The sequence below is a fragment of the Pezoporus occidentalis genome, unplaced genomic scaffold (assembly GCF_034315485.1).
Source record: "Pezoporus occidentalis ecotype Australia unplaced genomic scaffold, CSIRO_AGI_Poc_V1 ctg134, whole genome shotgun sequence".
NCBI lineage: Eukaryota > Metazoa > Chordata > Aves > Psittaciformes > Psittacidae > Pezoporus > Pezoporus occidentalis.
Window position 1 is genome coordinate 1,282,817 of NW_026913146.1, and position 18,641 is coordinate 1,301,457.

At 40.6% G+C, this 18,641-nt stretch overlaps 2 protein-coding genes across 3 annotated transcripts in view; one reads left to right on the top strand and one right to left on the bottom strand.

Moving 5' to 3' along the window:
* Nucleotides 1–1,316: 1,316 nt before the first annotated feature.
* On the bottom strand, nt 1,317–2,307 carry LOC134158795 (uncharacterized). The gene is made up of 3 exons (XM_062609099.1): nt 2,267–2,307; nt 1,542–2,108; nt 1,317–1,459 (listed from the first exon to the last, which is right to left on the bottom strand). Exons 1-3 carry the CDS (start codon nt 2,305–2,307, stop codon nt 1,402–1,404), a joined length of 666 nt encoding a protein of 221 aa, XP_062465083.1. The 3' UTR covers nt 1,317–1,401.
* Nucleotides 2,026–18,641, top strand: part of LRIG3 (leucine rich repeats and immunoglobulin like domains 3) — a 39,600-nt gene continuing 22,984 nt past the window's right edge. For both annotated transcript variants that reach the window (XM_062609084.1, XM_062609085.1), the window contains exons 1-3: nt 2,026–2,487; nt 9,715–9,786; nt 10,097–10,171. In XM_062609084.1, the coding sequence (XP_062465068.1) occupies nt 2,306–2,487; nt 9,715–9,786; nt 10,097–10,171 (329 nt within the window). In that variant the 5' untranslated portion in view covers nt 2,026–2,305. The remainder of the gene's footprint in view (nt 2,488–9,714; nt 9,787–10,096; nt 10,172–18,641) is intronic.

An 18,641-nucleotide genomic window follows, 5' to 3' on the forward strand; every position in this document is an offset into this window, starting at 1 on the left:
AAAAAGGGCACAGTATTCCATGACTGCATGAGTGGTTTTCAAAATTACAGAAACAGAAGTTCTTGCCCTTTTCAACATTTTCATCTTTTTTTCTGCTTTCTTTTCTAAGATTCTCTCTTGTTCCGTAGTTCAAATATGCACTGTGTATATTACTGACTGCTATGATAAAATAAGTTCAAAATGCTTTGTTTCCATTTTTCCTCTCCTTTGGATATTAAAACTGATGGTTTAACAACTCTGTTGCTACTTACTAGTGAATTGCTGCCCTTGCCAACACTCAAGATAAGACAAGCTCATTTTTCCCAAATAAGAAGCTCTTTGCTGTGCATCTTGGGAACTGTAGTACAAGGGTTAGTTATTTTAAATCCATTTTAATTTTAGTAAGGTGCTCAATAATTCCCTTGAGCAACATGAATATGAAGGTCTTTCTCTTGAATTTTTGATTACTTTGCAAAAGTATCAAGTATAACATATTTTAACTAAATGAACAGAACACATTCAAGGTCTCTATCTTAGTATAATGGCGTGAAACCACTGGTCAGCTAGAACAAATGCTGACACTTCAGAAACAGAAGGAAGCTTTCCCACTGACTTCAATGGGAACAGATACAGATACTTTGGGAATGGGAACAGAAACTGATACTTTGAAAATCAGAATCTAGTGTTGCCCCATTGGCTGTTTAGAACAGCTCAGTGTTTCACAGGCTCTGTTCATCTAATGTCAACATTTTTGAAAGCAAGGCAGAAGCTGCAAAGAAACTGAACAACTATGACATGCCAGTGATGCCAAAGCAGTATTCAATTTACGAGAAATAAATGATAGTAACTTGTAAGGATACACTAATTATTTTTTATCATGTTATTTTCTTTGCTTGCTTGAAGTATAGAAAAAAATGTGTGTCCCTGTAGTGTTTGCTTGTTTTCCCACAGCAATTTCCTTAAGGAGCACCAGTGAACACCACACAGCTCTACACACCCTGTGCATCTGAAACAGTTATGTTGACAGTGGCACATGAATGTTTGTAGTCACTTGGGGCTTGCCAGCTTGGCTTTCAAGTTCATGACTCCTGACTAAAATGTAGTTTCGTTTCTTTAATTTCAGCTGCATCCTGAGATACACATGGGATCAATAAAAACAGGGACAAACCTTCAGCCCTACAAATCTTTGTATCGGAGCTGTCAGGCTTTTGAGGCTCCAGGTTCCCAGTGCCTAAGATGTCTACAGTCTTTCAGGTGAAACATATAGAGGTGGGAGAGATAGCACAGCGCCTGTGCGCAGTCTGATGTCTGCTGCTGGATATTAGGGGTGTGTGAAGCCTACAGTAATTGAATCCATTGCAAGGCCCGGGCTTACATATGGAACTTAAACAATAGGTATTTACTTAAATTACACAGATTACCTCAGAGATGTGGAATCTGTACGCCCTGCCCACTTCCCTGAACCTCTGGAACTGGGATCCTGTGGGGAATATAATGGGCTTAATTACGGTGTCTGGACTAGCTGAGTAGGACCCAGAAGGCAGGAGTTAACCTCACCTCACCTTTTACATGCCAGTGACCCCAGGCTTGGCTGGGAAGCCGTTGTGGCCTCCAGAACAGCTTCTGGATTGCCCCAATCCATGCTAAACCAGTGCGACGGTGAAGGGGAATCCCGCACGGGCAGGGCCTCCATGCCCTTGTCTTCGTGGCTCGGCCCGCGCCCAGCGAGTGACGCCGAGGGCACGCAGTGCCCGATGCTCACGGCAGCCCGGTGCTTCTGCCCGCCTCTAGTGAGGCCAGCGAAGGGAGCAAGGGCCCACACACACGCCCGCTGTGCTGAGAGGCCACCCGCCGGCTGCCGCCCGAGCCCGCCAGCGGGCCCGGGATGCTGCAGCGGCCTGGCAGCAGCCGGTGGACGACCACAGCCCACCCGCACCCCTACCCGGCACCCCACACCCGCAACCCCGGCCCCGGCCCGCCGGGGCGATCGGGGGGTGCGGCCGTCACATGGCAGGGGGAGGGGGCTGCGACGGGGCGGGGCGGGCCGGGCCGTGCTCGGGGCTCCCCCGACCGCTCGGAGGCGGGCTGAGGCGGCGGAAAGTTTGCGGAGTGGCTGGCGGGCGGCGGTGCTGTGGCCCCCTGCCGCTGTCTCCCTTTACTTTTCTCCTACAACCCCCTCTACCACCGCCTTCCCCCCTTGGCGGTGGCTCTGGGGCATGAGCGGGAGCTGCCACCCGCGCTGAGAGGCGGGAGGTCTCGCCGCGCCCGGGTCTGTCAGTGCGGGAACCCCAGGGACGGGAGCGCGGGCAGCGGCTCTGAGCCCGCCATGCCCCGCCGGCTCCGCGGGGTGTCCGCTGCTCTCCTCCTGCTGCTGCTGCTGCTTCTACTGGGGGATCACGCCGCCGCCCACTGCCCCGCGCCCTGCCGCTGCACCGGTCACCTCGTCGCCTGCAGCCGCCTGGAGCTGAGAGGGCTGCCCGAGCGGTTGCCGCGAGGGGCGGTGCAACTGTGAGTGCCGGGGCGGCGGGCACCGCCGGGGGCTGGGGGTGCCGGCCCGCGCCCGTCCGCCATGTTCTGCTCCCGGGGGCTGCGGTCCTGTCCGGACGGGCTTTTCGGGAGGGAAGCGCGTGTTTCGTGGCGGTGCCGGCAGCGAGGTGCGCGGGGGGGGGGCAGCAGCCGGCGGCCAAGCTGTCAGCGGGATTGCGGCCCCGGTGTGGTGGAAATGAGAACGGGCCCGGGAGCGCCCCTCGGTGTTTTGGGAGGGGGAGGAAGAAAGTTGTGATGACTTTGTTGGAAAACGTGCAATAGTCACAAAGTTAGTATGGATTTGCGTGCCGGGAGAACTGGGTCTCGGTTTTACTTGCGCGGTTTCACCTCGATTCGCCTATGGTTTGGTCTGTAATGGCTTTTCTGTGAGCGGGGCTTGCCCCCACTGGGTCCGGTGGCATGGGTTCGCCGAATCCCCAGTAACGTGGGCTGAAATGCCATCTGTAGAAACTTACTTTTCGATGACAAACTTTTATGGGCAAAACCTAAGTTAAGGGAGCTTTCTAAAAGCTTGAAAATATCTGAGGAACTTTCCCCATTTGTTTTTAATCTTTTGTCACTGAGAGATCTTCTGTATTAGCCGTATTAATTTTCTATTACATTTCCAAAGCAGATTGAGATAAGGACTTTAAAGTAAACAGGAAGACTTTCAATTAGTTGTGGCTAATTCTGTTCAATTGCCTCGTCTGGAGGTCATGCTGCTTTACTCATGAAATGTGGATGGCTGTATTGACACCATATGGAACTGAACATAGGAATGGCTCTGGGAGCTGAATATTTCCAGGAGTGGTATAGGAAAGTGTGAGGGGAAATAATTTTTTTTTTAAATTTTCTTCATTTTCTTCTTCTTTACGTTCAACAACTGGTTTTGCTTCCTATTAAATTTCATTCCTCCTGCTCCTTTGAGCTATTTTAGTATGCTAGCATAAGTATTCTGACAAACCCTAAGGCTTTTTTGATACTAAAGCTAAGCTTCGTAGCTTAGTTTCTTAGCTTAGCTTACTTTAGGGCTGTTCAGTTAAAATTCAGGTGTGACAGCATGCTAAACAAAAAAAAAAAACAAAACAAAAAGGGGGGCTGAATCTCAGGACTTCCATTTTAAGAGTCGCTTTAAAAAGCGTTTTGCATTAGCAGTAATCCAGATTTGTCTTTTCCACTTATGTTACTGAAAGACAATAGAACACATTGCAGGCTTTTTTGTTAGCACAAGGAAGGCTTCTCTAATTAGAATTCCCTTGGTAGTGTAAATTGTCCTTATATAAGTTCACATTCCTTTAAAAGTGTGAGAAAATAAGTTCCACTTGTATAAATAAGCTTTGCTCTGTTGTAAGAAGCCCTGCTGTGATTACTCATTGGGCAGCTGTGTCACTAGCTCTTAAACTCACAGGAGTACATCTTTGTAGGTGTCACCAAACCATGTGGTCTGGCCGCTTTTGTGTAAATATTTCTTTTGTTTGTGTCAAATGCCTTAGAAGTGCCCTCCTCTTTCTTCCTTCCCCTCTTAGTAAGAGAACAAGGAAGGTTGTCTGTTAACCTCCAGCTACCCCAGAATTTAGAGCTGGGATTACGCAATCCTGAAGATTATAATGCATTTACATATGCGAAAGAAAAAAGTTTGACTAGCCTGGATTACTGTTGCAACAAACTGTACACTTATGAATTATAAAAGACTGCATATGAATTTTATTGGTATATGTTTATTGTGTTTTCTATGGAAGGCCATAGCGGGTATAGCCAAAGGCTAGTAGTTTAATTTCAGGCTTTCCAGTCCTCTTTAGAAAACAACTATTACACCATGTTCTCAACATATGCAAGCGAGATCTCCCAAGGAAGAGAGTGAGAGCTCTTGTGCCTGAGAAGGTCTAGGCCCGCGTTAGGCTTTACACCTTCCTCTGCCCATCTGTTTGCTTGCCCAGATGGAGAGCAGGTCAGATGAAGTTGCTTTTTTTGAAGCTCCGTTTCACTCTTTCATGCCTTTTGTGTTCAGATTTCCCCAGTGAAATAAAATGAGAGTGTCTAATGTGGAAAGGCTGCATGACTTTAAGGAGAGAAATAAAAAAGAGCCAGAGGGCTGAGTTATATGCCCTTCCTTTTGGTGGCAGGTGTGAGGCTACTGCTTTGTGCGGAAGTGACTCCACTGAATGGGTGTAAACAGGCTAAAATTGCCAGCTTCACTGTCATTTTGGCCAAAAGACCATCTTTTTTGTATGGCAGACAGTCTGCTGAAAACTGATAAACATTTGTGATGGCTTTCTGTACAAATAGTTTTGGAGTTAGATTTCCCTTTGCTTCCAGGATGTGTGTCCTGAGATTACAGGAACATGGATTTGTTAGAGCTGGTGCAGCAGAGCCGGAGGTGGAGGAATGAAGAGAGGAAGAGTGTGAAGCATTGGCCAGTGCTCTCTGTGTGTGCAGACTCCCAGTGGCACTGCCATACCCCTCTCGAAGTTCACTGAAGAATACTGAAGTTGTCAGTGGGGCAGGAGGGAAAGTCTGAAAGATGGTTTTCACTTGTGTTTGTATTACATCTTTAGTATTTACATTTTATAAATCCTCTAGTTCTCTAGCAGGATTGCCAGAAAAAAGGGCTGTATGGTTTTCACAGCTGTTTTTCAATATTTTCCAGACTAAAACTTGAACATAGCAAGCTGATTTATGAGTCACTTTGGATCAGTGTCTTAAAACAGCTACAGCCTGGCTTTTTGTTTTTCAGCTCTCCTGATTTCTGCTGAATTAGCAGCTCTATAGGCCCCTGTGGGACTGATTAAGAAGCTGTTGCTGGATTTGCATTTTAAAATTTGACTTGGGGCTCAGGTTTCTGAGTTCTCTAAGGAAGAAGATGATAATTGTGACTAAGTGTTGTAAATTAAGTTAGAGTCTAAAAGTTGTATTTATAAAATGTGTGAAGAAACACTCTCCCTTTACACACTAGGCCTTCCTTTCAAATTTTTTATCATGCAGATATTGATGTTCAGTGATACTTTTCAGTTTTCTAATTCAGAGATTTGTGGGTTACAAAAGATGGCCATACAAATGTAATGGAATATAGAAAAGAATTTCTTTCATAAAACAGGCTCTTAAAAGGCCTCAAAAACTATGGCATGCTTTTTCAAGTGGAGGCAATTCTACTCAAATGCTCAATCACTTTTATTAGAAGTTTGGGGTGAAGAGCAGGTATATATACTTTTTATTGTTATAAAGAATTTCTTAATATAAATCTGGTTTCTGAAGTTTCTGAGTTCACTCACTGTTACATCTTTCATGGCTTTTGAAATTCTAGTAGCAAAAGTAATCACAGAGGAGATTTTCTCCCCACTTGTAATGTGGTTTTTAACAGACAAGGAAAATTCAGAAATGGAAAATGCATAGTAACAATCTTAGTGTTTTAACTTTGTCACTTCCATTTCTTTAAAGGAGAAATACTGATTTATTTTCAAACCTTTTCTTCATACTTAAGATCTGTTGAGAAATGCACTGAACTGAAATATACTTGCAGCTTTGCAACAGAGATGATAGTTTTTGTATTTAAAAAATGCCTCAGATCCAGTGCTTATAAGTTTCAGAAACTTTTATAGGCTTAAGCTTCACTTAAGAGTATTAGTAGAAGACAAATATTTTAACCCTTGGTTCACTTCTCACTACTCTGATTTAAAAACTTAAATATGTAACTTACAAGGCTTCCCCCCCTGAAGTTTCTCATGCCAGTAGTACCGAAATAATGTTTAATAAAATATTTATAATGCATTTTTTTTTATCCAACAACTGGTAGACAAGTATGTATACAGCTGTGTGAAACAGGCGATTCAGTATTGTGCAGAGGGTTTTTTTGTTGTTTTGCTCTGGGTTTTTTTGCAGCTTGTGTTTGACAACCTGCTGTAAGTAAACCAGGAATGAATAATTTGTGTGTATGTATGTATTTTTTTAAAGTAGGTGCTACCTGGAAAATCTGAGGGTGTCTTTAGTGTTAAAAAACAAACACAAAAAAATAAATAGTTTGAAACCCAGTGTAAGTTGTTACGCTCACGGTTGCCTTGATAGACTCCAGATGGATGTGAGCTTGAGCTATGAGTGAAAGTGTCTGGCTCCAGTGTGGTGATCATGCACAGCAGTGGTTGTAATTGCAGGATTTTTATAGTTTAAGGACTCTGCCAGATTTTTTCTTTTTTCTTTCTTTTTTTTTTTTTTTTAACATGTTATAACTCCAGCAGAACAAATCTGCTCACGTCTGTTACTGTCTGGTAGGTCCTTTAGGCAAGCATGGTTTAAATAAACCTTTTGTAGGGTTTTTGGATGAAATGAAGAAATGCAGGTTTTTAGTACTGATGTTGAACGCTCTTTGTTGAAATAATTACTGATTCCTAAGTCTTGTCTGAAGCATGAGGAACAGTAACATATGAGGCACTAACAGGCATAACTTCACTGACTTTTGGCTGTTTATTTGCATAGTTCTTATAATCCCTACAGGCTAAAGCCAAATATAGAATTAAGTTTAAGGGTAAAAATTGTCTCTACTCTGTCTGCTATAAAGCACCAAATTAGAGTCCCATCTAGATATTTGTAACAGCATATTTTTTTTAGTATTTATGTTTAAGAATGCAGAATTCAGATCTATGCAGCTAATATCTTCAGGTGCCGAAAACAAAGGGCTTTTTCAGTAGTCTACAGCCAGACAAATGTTTGCACTAGATTTTTAAGCAGTGAAAGATGCAGTCCTCTAACTCAAGTGTGGTTAACCTCATTTACAGGAGACCTCAAAATCATAATGATGAAAACTAGCATTTGTGGGTTTTTGAAAATGTTAACACTGTATTGGTTTTCCATCTTGAAGAGGAAAGTCTGTCAGGGTTTAGACACCTAAATCTGCTGGGGTTTAGACACTGGGAGAAGGAACGGGTATGTACTAGGTGCTTGACTCCAGAATGGAGTCTTGGAAAGCAGCTCCTCTGAAGCCACCTAAAGGTGGTGGAGAGTGTTCCCCTCTCTAGGTGGCTTCCACCCAGCCCTCACACCCTGTTTTTGTGCTGGAAGATGCCTTTCACAGCTGCAGGTCTGCTCTTGCATGCTCCTGTGCAGCCCTGGCTTGGAAGATGTAGGTGCGTATCTCCTTCCTGCCCGCGGCCGTGCGCCAGACACCAGTGCCACAGCCCTGCAGCTGGCTGGGCCTGATCCAGTTTGCTGGCTCAGCACACCTCATAACTGAGTACTGATGGTACCCCTTGTAATGCCCATATGTGCTTGGGATTATTTTTAGTGTTTGAGTTTTATTATTATTTTTAACCACTGACTCCAGGGGAGGACAAAAGTGACAATGCCAGGAATTGTCTTGGCAATATTGAGCAAGTGCTGCATAAAGCACCAGACAGTTGGGGGAGTGTAAACCAAGTTCTTATCGTTCCCATGTGCTGTTGAAGAAACAGGTACCTGGCTGGGTTTCAGCATTACACCTATGTTCCGGGTGATGCAAAGGTGGGTGTAGAGAAACTGGAGCTCTCTGAATCTGCGTTTGCTCAGGATTTAGTCACAGAGCACAAGACCTAGCACAGACCCTAGATCTGTCTCTCAAAGTCAGTTTTGGGCTGTGTGCAGCAACGGTATGCTGATAGACAAGTTTCTTCACAGTCAGAACTGTGGATGGGGAATGGATACATCCATGGCAGTCAGGCCTGTGTTTGGCATGCTCAAGTATAGGTGACTGTACTGTGTTATGTTATCCACAAAAAGTGGAAGCTTCCTCATGCGTTCAACTTCATGCCCACATGGCTTGATGGGGGCCCTTGCATGTTGAATGACTGTTCAATGCTTAATTAGCACAGGGAAAAGTATGATGAAGTGTAAGAAGTTTTTGTGCCTTTTTGTGATGCTACAGCAGCTCACTGCTGAAGCATGCTGGTGCAATTCTGCATTGTGAACTCTCACAGGTGTGAGTTTAAGAACTCATTAAAAAAAGTGCAGTTTTTGTTTGCTGGCTTGGATAAACTCAGTGTTAATATGTCCAGTGGGCACTTTGCGGATGGCTGAATTCATGCAGGTGAGTTAGTGACAGGTGGCAGTGCATGAGCAGGAAGGTGCATGTTTTGGTGGATGAGTGACTAAGAAGGGGGAGGTCTTCAAGAGGGCTTGCCACGGTTAGAAAAGCAATTATGAGTCTGTGCCGCTTGTGCAGATCTCTATGGCTGTGCAAGCTTGCGTTTCTGTAATTGCTTTTCTACCTTCTATTGTGTGGTCATTGTTTTATTTCTGTGATGGTTCTGCTACTTCTGAGGCTACACAAAAGCTTCTTAGGACTCTATTTTACCGTTTTGTAAAATATTTAAGACTCATGGTAAAGATGTATGGTGTCTGTAGGGAAAAGAATTTCTTGACAGTGGTCAAGAAAATGTGTTGCATTCCTAGTACCCTGGCTTACTTTGTAGAAACACTGCAAAGATCCTAACAAGATTTCTTATAAGCTGTGTTGGTATATATATTTGGGATCTTCAGTGCAGACTGGCACAAGCTGAGTACTCAAGCTGCTTCTCCAGGTGTGATTGTAATATTAATGTGACTAGTATACAGACATCTTAAAACTCAGAATAGAGTTAGGCTTTTCTATGTTTTTGTGATATTGCTTAAGATCACCATTAAATTTGGTTATATAGGAATGGAGTCCTGAGTTGAGTGAAAGCATGCAAATAGTGTTGAGATTTATGGACAGTCCTCATTGTGTACTTAAGATTATGCATTGCTTTAGAGGAGTGAGAAGGGTAAATGATACAAGGAGTGAGTCTGCAGTGAGTATTGGTTTATGAGTCTTCCTTGTAATCAAGAGGTTGTGTTAGCTAGATGTTTTATTGTGAAGAGATGGAGCAGAGGGGTTGTTGTTGGTATACGAGTCAAAATCTTACGGTGTTTTTCATGGGTCTTACACACTTAGACATTGGGATGTCTACTACATCCCAGTGAATAGCTCTAAATTGTTTAGAGGTACAGGAAATTCTTTGACACTGCTGGCAATGACCAGTCAAGGTATTTACACTTAGTTATACTTGTATACTCAAATAAGTGTGTATTCTAATTTACTAATATATTAAAAAAAAAACCCTTTTTATGTACATGGAAACAAATGATAACATGATTTGGGTTGAAATTGTATTGCTTTACACAATTTATGGCAAAACTGACAGGCTGTTTGTTTTTGTAACCTCCTAGGGACTTAAGTCACAACAAATTATCTTCAATCAAGACCAGTCTCTTGGATCACCTTCATAGTCTTCAGGAAGTGTAAGTTAATTTGTCTTAATAAAGAACAAACAAAAACAAACAATCAACCCCCTGAAAAAAAAGAACAGCAGCAGCAGCAACAACAAAAAAACAACCAAAAACCCCAGCCAATGTTTGTGTATGCTAATTGTATCCCTGTTTCCAATAATTGGTTAAACAACAAAGATGCTTGCTTTTCTGATACTTTGCATTAAGTGGAACTGAAATTATTTTTTAATTTTGGGATGACACTGTTCAGCCATTTAGCAAGTCCAATGTACATATTTGTGATTAACATGAAAGCTGACTCTCCATTTTCTAACATTAATAGGAAGTTGAACAACAATGAACTGGAGATCGTTCCAGATCTGGGAAGAGTCTCTGCAAATATAACGGTTTTGTCTCTGTAAGTAGATCTTACTATTGTCCCTAGTTAGTAGAACTAACTCCATGGGGTTTGTGGAAATATGTGCGTTACAAAGATTAAAGTGAAATAATTGGAAATAGAGTAGCTTGTGGTTAGAAGTTGATTATGCCATATTATTTAGCAGGTTGTTTAAAATGTGTATAATTGAGCTTAATCCTCGTAGTTTTTATGCTTCCCTCAGATATAAAGACTGCATTAGAATTAATTTATGTTGTGGTAGTGCCCAGAAGCCTCAGCCCTGTTGTGCTAGGTGCTGTACAAACATCAGTAAACGTTATACAAACTTGTACAATGTGGACTTTAAAACAAGAGTTATACTCTATCATTATGCATCTTGGCTGAAATCCCACTCGTGTTAAATCATGGCAGAGGTCCATTAATTTCAGTGGGCAACATGGGGAAATCCCCTCGAGATGCAGCTTCAGGACAAGTATCTAGGTTAGAAGATGTTTTGCCAATATGTTTAAAATGTCTTTTTGAGCCCATTTTAATGTGTGGCATAATTTCTTTTTTTTTGCATCTGCAGTTAATGGATATAAAGGTGTCACATTTATATGTACATTCATTGTTTTGTTTGAAAGAAATGAGCAGGTTACTTGATGTGGGATCTGTAATATGAGTATAAAGTTGTAAAAGGCATATAGGACCAGTAACCAAACCAGTTGATTTTAAAGGAAATGTTATTCCTGAGGTTTCCACTCAAAATCAGTTTGATTTCTCCCCCCCCATCATGTAGTTTCTCTAAGAGTTGAAGGAACTGTTACAAAAATAGTTACTTTAATACTATTAATTGAAAAAGGGAAAAGACACCTCTTTCACATGTGGGATATTTTATCAATGGGAATCTAAAGTGTCTAAAGCCAGTAATATGTAGCCCTCTGGCCAAACTCTGCCCTTGAAAACAAATTGCAAGTTACCTTTCTTGAAGAAGCCCAAAGGGTTAAAACAATACAATAAACTTTGGAAAGCTGTTCAGTTAATTAAATTGATCACTATTCAATTGCTTACATCTGGGGATTTATAGGGGTTTGTTTTTACTCTGGGCTTAGGTCAGCTAAGTCAGCTGGTGCAGCCGCTGTGTCTGGATTGCTCTGTTTGAGTAAGAACTAAGTGATATTTGATACTGATGTGGTTTCTTACAGATCAGAATCAGAAAAGAATGAAAGAAAAAGCAGATGGTGTCTGACAAATAACTGTTGAATTTAAGCATATCTTCTATTTTGCATGTGTTGACAGTATTTTCACGTTGTCATAGCACTCTGTAGTTTAATCATCTAATTGATCTAAATATATTTTTTTTTACGTCTTTGCTAAGGTTCATTTTGCCACAAGGTTGGAAATAATGTCATAATAAAGTGTTTTACATCCTCCTGCCTTCTGAGGAGTGCAAAGTTGAGAATTTGTCTTGCCATGTCCTTTAGTCCTTCTCGTGGAAACTGAACTAGTTTAGATGAACCCAAAACCATCCTTCTGCAGCTGTGCAAAAATTTTTGTATTTCTTTGAGAGTATAAATGAAAGTCAGTCACTGCTGAACTGGTTGTTCTGTATCCTTGGGTCACTAGCTTGGTTCATTTACTCAGGTGGTCAGACACGGAAAACCCTTTGTTAGGTCTGTGCTGTCAGTGAGCATATAATAGTTAAGGCAATTGTTTGTATCAAAACAAATGTACAGAGAACATAAAATTAGACTGGTATTGCATTGTTATAAAAAATAAAGCATCTTGTTTCTTTTGCAAAGGTTTCTGTTTCAAACACAGAATAGACTCAGAGAATTGTTTAGATTGGAGAAGACCTTTTAAAATGATCTAGTCCAACCGTTAACCTGGTGCTCCCAAGTCCACCACTAAACCATATCGGTGCCACATCCACACTATTCTGAATACCTTCAGGGACGGTACCTCAACCGCTTCCCTGGGCAGCCTGTTCCAGAGCTTGACAACCCTTTCAGTGAAGAAACTTTTCTCAATATCTAATTTAAACCTCCCCAGCACAACTTCAGGCCATTTCTTCACCTTGTCCTAGCACTTATTACTTGGGAGAAGAGACTGACACCCAGCTCACTACAACCTCCATTCAGATAATTGTAGAGAGTATAAAGCCCCCCCTGAGCTTCCTGTTCTTACAGGTTGCAAGTTATTTATGTAAAGATGTTAAATCTCTTCTTACAGAAAAGACTAAATAGTTACAGAGCAGCTGTCTGGCATAAAAATATACATAATAGTGTTATTATAGATGGACATATAATCTAATAACACTTTTTTTTGAGAAGTGAAAAAAATATGTTCACTTATTCTTTCTGTGTTGAATGTTTTTTGGAGGGGTTCAATCAAACTGAGTTAATACATGTAAGTCATGTGAAGAGAACACATATGGAACAATTAGAATATAATTTTTAGAACCACTCTTCAAAGAATAACTGTACTCAAAACATCTGATGACTTCAGGATTTTAAACTTTTATATGAAAGGAGCTTGTGGAGCCTTTCCAAAACAAACTGCTCTTTCCTTATTGAGTCTTTGTTCTGACTTTCAAATAATAGCAGAAAAGAGAGTGCTAGTCTTCTGAAACTTGATTTGATTGTATTTTTGATGAGATACATATACGCTGGTTCATTACTGTCAGTTGAAAAGCCAGTTTTTTTTTCCAAGGCGTCTTCAAGGAATGTTGTGGAAGTGGCGCCTTCCTTTCTTGCCAAAATCTTTCATTGTTGAAGATGGAAGAAAAATCTTTTTCAAGATTTTTCTTTTTTTTTCTTTCCTCACTTCTCAGGACTTGTCATTCAGCTGTGGAGCCTTAGAATTTTACCTGTTCTGCAAGAATTTTCTTGCCCTGCAAAGGAATTTACGCTGCTGGTATGCCTACAGTAAATAATAGTGCAGGTATTTCCATACAGCACTGTGTGTCTGAATTCTTTGAGCAGTATAAACAAGCATGGGTGGATTATCATGTTAGTGTAGTTTCCATTTCTGGAGCTACCTCATTGCTAGCTATCTTAATTGATATTTATCTAGCTTAGATATTTGCATACTGTTGAATTATGCAGAGTAAACATACCCAGAGCAGCAAATGTTCCCAGTCTCATAGTCACAGTCTGTAACATGAAATGATAATGCCAATGTTTTGTTTCCATGGATGCCAGCTAAGGGTTGAACGCCATGAGGGAGAAGAGTATTGGGCAGGCACACCCCCTGCCACCATCCTGGGAAGACCTTGTCTGTGTGAAGGAGTATACAAGTACATGCAGGCATACTCTCATTACATGGCTGGAGATAACTCATCATATGAATTAAAATATAGATGTATCTACTCTTATCACATGGCATAAGAGAGCTTCATAGCTTCCTGGGAATCTGGAAGCTGCTGTGAACTAAATGGATTGTCCTTTGGGCTAAATCTGGTCAGGAGGCTCCAAACAGCACAACTGGTAGCCAGGAGGCCAGGTCCCCTAAATGCTGGACAACTTAATCTTTTGGGGAGTGTACTGGATTTAATAACCAATTACTACAAACATATAACACAAATGCCACATGCAGTAATGTATGTGTATTTATCTACCCCTTGGACTAAACTGTGTTAGGTGTTTCCTAAGTTGCATTCCTGGAGTGCTTGTAAGAACAGTTAAATTAATGCATAATTGTTTTAAATGTTTGTGGTAGAAAATCCTGCAGTTCTGGGAGAATAAACAAGTTTCTTTTCATTGTTCCTAGATAGGTGGATTGCTTTTGTGTCAGGTAGTGAAGTGGATACTCATGCCCTCATTCCAGGAGAACAAGCAAAGTTCTGAATTTAGTTGCCATTCTAGCGGTATTCCTTATACAAGGTGTACCAGTCCTGTCCTGCTTATCCTGAAAATCCACTAGAATCTGTGGTGTTGATACATGAAAACGGGTATTGCCTACTAGGTCTGTCATTGCTATAGAGTTTTATACCTGGGTTGAATCCAGAAGTAGATTGAAACCAAGTAATAGAAGTACAATAGCCTTGAAGTCGTGCATGGCATTTGACTACTAACTACTGTTTGCATAAGGGGTTTACTTGAAAATGCTTCAGAAAATGTTAATTACTTTTCACGCGATGAGTGCTTTGTAAGGAAGATGGACACTGATTTACAAATGCTGCAACTTTAAGGTTTTGGGGTTTTTTAGGACTTACAGTTTAAATAAGAACCCCATGCTACTTTACTCGCAGAATTTTTTAAAATACGTAATTGTAGACGCCATTTGTCATCGCTGATGTGTCTTTGAATGGTATCGAAAGAGACAGAACAGCTTTGAGTATTAAAGTATCCTCCTCCCCAACTAAATTTTATTGTTCTTATCAAAATGTGTATGTAAAACATGTTTTATGTTACCCACATCCAGGATATGTTATGTAGCCATCATCTTGCTGTCTGCAGGGACTAAAAAAGCTGTACATGCCAAAGTCACTAGTGCGTATAGTGAAATTCTGGTGTTAGGCTAGCTTTAAATAATGGTCTGTTTTAAATAAACTTGTGATTTTACATTTTATTGAATAGAAATTATTTTATTTAAAAGCACTAGTAAATGTGGTGCAGATGAATTAAATGAAAATATTATAGTTTACGTTGTAAAGACTGATCATGTTAGTCTAGAACACAAATACTTGGTCTTGATAAAGCCGGAGTGGAGAATTGAAAGTTCATGGTACAGAAGTAAAAAGGAGCATGGATCATTCACAATTCAGTAATGTTTTTCAAGTTTTACAGTAATATATGGCTTATAATAGGTTCCCACTTTTTTCAGAATGTGAGACCTCCCGTTCCTAAGTGACATACAGAATGTGCAGCATGGCACAGGTCTTCCTCTGCTGTGAGGAGGAAAATCCCATCCAATCCCATCTGTACAGGAAGCCTTTAAGGAAGTTAAAACAAGGAATCACATGGCCATTCACTTTTGAGGTCTGAGATGATGAAGAATGTTGCCAGTATTGAGGAGGATTCTTGAAATTCGCCCACTTGTTTGTTCGTGCTGGGCTGCATCCTCAAGTCACTTTTCTGCAGGCTTTCTACAGTCTTCTATTTGTAATGTCTTTCTGTTGGCATATGGTGAATTTAAATGCATTGTGTTTGAAGACATCTTGTGTCCTGGATGTTTAAAAAGGTAAAAAACCAAAAAGTATTAACAAAGATTAGTCAGGAGATAAAAACAGGACAAAGGGACTGTAGCCTGTCTTAGGTAACTGCAGGTGTCACAGGTTTTAGTAGTAAGCAAAATTGTTCCAACTTTAAGTGTAGCTTTCTTATCAGCCACTACAAAATGACTCTGATTACGTGGTATCTCAGGCCTTTGATGTTCAGTGAATACTTCTGAAAAAGCAGATGTAGAAGCTAGAAATGAATTGTGCCAAAAAAGTACAAAGTCATTCTCTTCAAAGGGGGGGGGGGGGGATGGGACGGACACCCTGTAAAATTGCCTAGGCCATCAACAGGGATTTGTTTAAAAAATATTATCTTGATCACTGAAAACAAATGAAAACCTGGGGAATGCCTAAGAAGTGTTTTCAGGTCCAGGTGGTAGTCTGTGGTCTAAAGTAGACACTTGTTGCTTATCTAATCTGCAGCAGGGAATTTATTGAAGATCATCTCCAAGTGTTAGTATAGACTAGGCTTCATGAATAAGCTCTGAAATTCTAAAATTATCAGGCGAGCCCAGATTTAGCTTTGTGTATTCTTTTGTTAGCTCTAGCTTGCTGCTTTGCTTAGTTGCTCATTAATCCTGATTTCAGTGATCAGTCAGATTTCTTCAGTGGGCAGCATGCTTTGCTCTAATCTAAATGTGAAATCCCATTGATGAAGGACCTAGTAACAGCATGGTGGTTGGTTGAGACTGGTAAAGCGTTGTGCTGTCAGGTAATGGAGACAGAGATACCTGATACAAACCCTTAGTATGTGGAGTTTATCATACTGCAGTGTCAGTATCTCTACTTACGGGGCTTTCAGGATTTTTCATGGTACCTGACTTAATATGTAATCTGAAAAGGTATTTTTCTTTATCAGTCTTAAAACCGAGTAAACTAACTCTTAAATTGTAGTGGCATATCGTAAACCTCTGCTAAACAAACTATGAGCTTGTGACTAGAGATTTATAAATTAACCTTCATTTTAGGTAGCTTTGTGCTCACTTCGTTCTTCTTACCGGGAAGAACAAAATAGTCTTACCTTCTTCATTTGGGGGTGGAATAATAGAACATAGGCTGGTCACTGGTTTTCTTTCTTGGTTAAAAAAGAAAAAAAAATATCTTTATTGCCAAAAAGGTATCCTTCCAAAATTTAAGTGTGCACTGTTATATCCTGGTGGCTTTGATTAACCAACATACAGCTTAAATGCTTATCTTAATTTTATGCACAAACCTAGGTACCGAAGGAAAGTGGTGATTAATTCCTTATACTGTCTAGAAGGGATTTTATTTTAGGATTGTGTTTCCAGTTCTGTTTAAAATGTGGAAAAGTATATTTAAATAAGAGTGCTAGTTTGTGCTCAGTGGCAGTACCTTCATGAGGAAAACTTCTGCAAAAAGCATCCTTTAAAGATAGAAGGGTTTTTTTTTTAATAATCTTTATTTGTAAGTTTATTTGGAATAGGGATAGGTATGAGAAATCTGTGTCTTTGTTATCTCACAGTGGGCTGGGGAGTGGAAGCTGTGTGTAAAATCCTGGAGAATGCTTTCTCAGCATTTAGAAAGCTACAGTCACAAGAAGTTTACATGCCGCTGCTGAAAATGGAAGCTTACATTCAGTAGTAGTGGATGCCTTTCCCTTCGATGCTTGCCAGTGAAAGTGGTATTGTGTGTTTATAAGGCGAGCACACTAAACTGAAGTCTGGCTTCCAATATTAAGAAAATGTTGGTCAAATATTTTACATTGTTGTCATCTCTTCAGCTACCACTTTATTATGGGAAGGATTAAGATTTAGATACTGCCTGGAAGAGTTTGTTTTGAAGAAGGCTTGAAAGAAAGAATAGAGGAATGTCAGACTGGGCTTCAGGCATAAGGCTACTTGGAGAAGGTCCCAAAAATGGGAGTGGTGGTAAACCATGTGTGACTTGGGCTGAAGTTGTGAGCTAAAAGCTAGAGTGAAGAAACTTACTGGAATTAGTTCTTGCAGGCTTTGATATTTGGTGTGGAGACTAAGAGGAAGTAAATGAAAGAATTTGAAAAGGAACCTTTCTTAGTCAGACTTGCAGACATGGAAACTAGATTTTTATGGCAGTAATTTAGGCTGAATGATGGGAAAGGGAAGAAGTATGTGAAAACCCAGAGTTTGTTGTAGCAAAAATGTAAAGTAGTGACAGCCTAGATTAATGCTTTTACAATGAGAATGGAAAAGAATGCAAGCTTTGAGCTATTTACAGTGGAAAAAAACAAGCACAATTTTCTGATCAGCAATGTTAAAGGTGAATTAAAAAGAAGAATGATGGATCAGAAAAGCGGAGAACACTGTTCCAATGTGATCAAATGGAAGACTAGTAGGAAATTTTACCAAGGAGAAGGTGCAAAGTTGTAGGGCATATAGTACAGAGAATGAGGGAAGTCAGAATGAAGTTAAGATGTCAAGTATAAGTACTGTGGTGATATCTTGGAGAAGTGGTAGGTGGTTATTGCAATAGATCAATGAAATGCAATGACTTGGTGCTTTGAGTGAAGTGGATAGGAGACAGTCAAAACTAGGAGTAGATCTAGAAGGGTGTGGTCTGAAGTGCCTAGACTTCAGTCTGCACCCTTCAAAAGGGAGTGTTGGCTCTGTAACAGTAAAGGATAGGTGTTACTACTCAACAAGTCCATACATCATATTAGAAAAGTGATTTATGATCCTATTAAACCCTATGGTGGGTTTAATCTAGGTCTGGAATTGTCCAAGATTTTAGCTTTAACTGTCATAGGGTGCACCAAGTCTGCAGTGGGTTATTATTTCTGTTGTCAGCCCATGCTGAAATAGCTGTACCTGCACTGGTTTTGTGTACAGTCTTTAAAGTCAAGTGATGAGTTTACACGTTCACTTGGTTATTACATGAGAAGTAACTTGTGATTATTTTTGGAAAAGCCAGAAAGTGAAATGGGGAACAGACTCTCGGTTATCAAGAAGAGAGTTTGTATGGGAAGTTTAATTACATACATTGATACTATAACTAAAATCAGGAGAGAATTGCTATGGAAGTATCATGTGTTGTAAAGTTTGGGTTTGTTCTGCATCTTTCTCATCCCCTTTTCCCAGTTTATTTTTTGTTTGGGAATGAATAAGCTTTGGTGTCAAGTTTTGGACAGGGTTATCAGCTGCCTGCAGAGTTTCGAGTTTTCATTTTCTGCTTTATGCCTGTGTACCACAAAAAGTACAAAAAAAATAACAGCAGAGACTTGCTGACATCTGGCTTGAATGTGCAATGACAGGCATAGATCATGGAATGAGGGAACCTTCAAAAGAAAAAAAAACT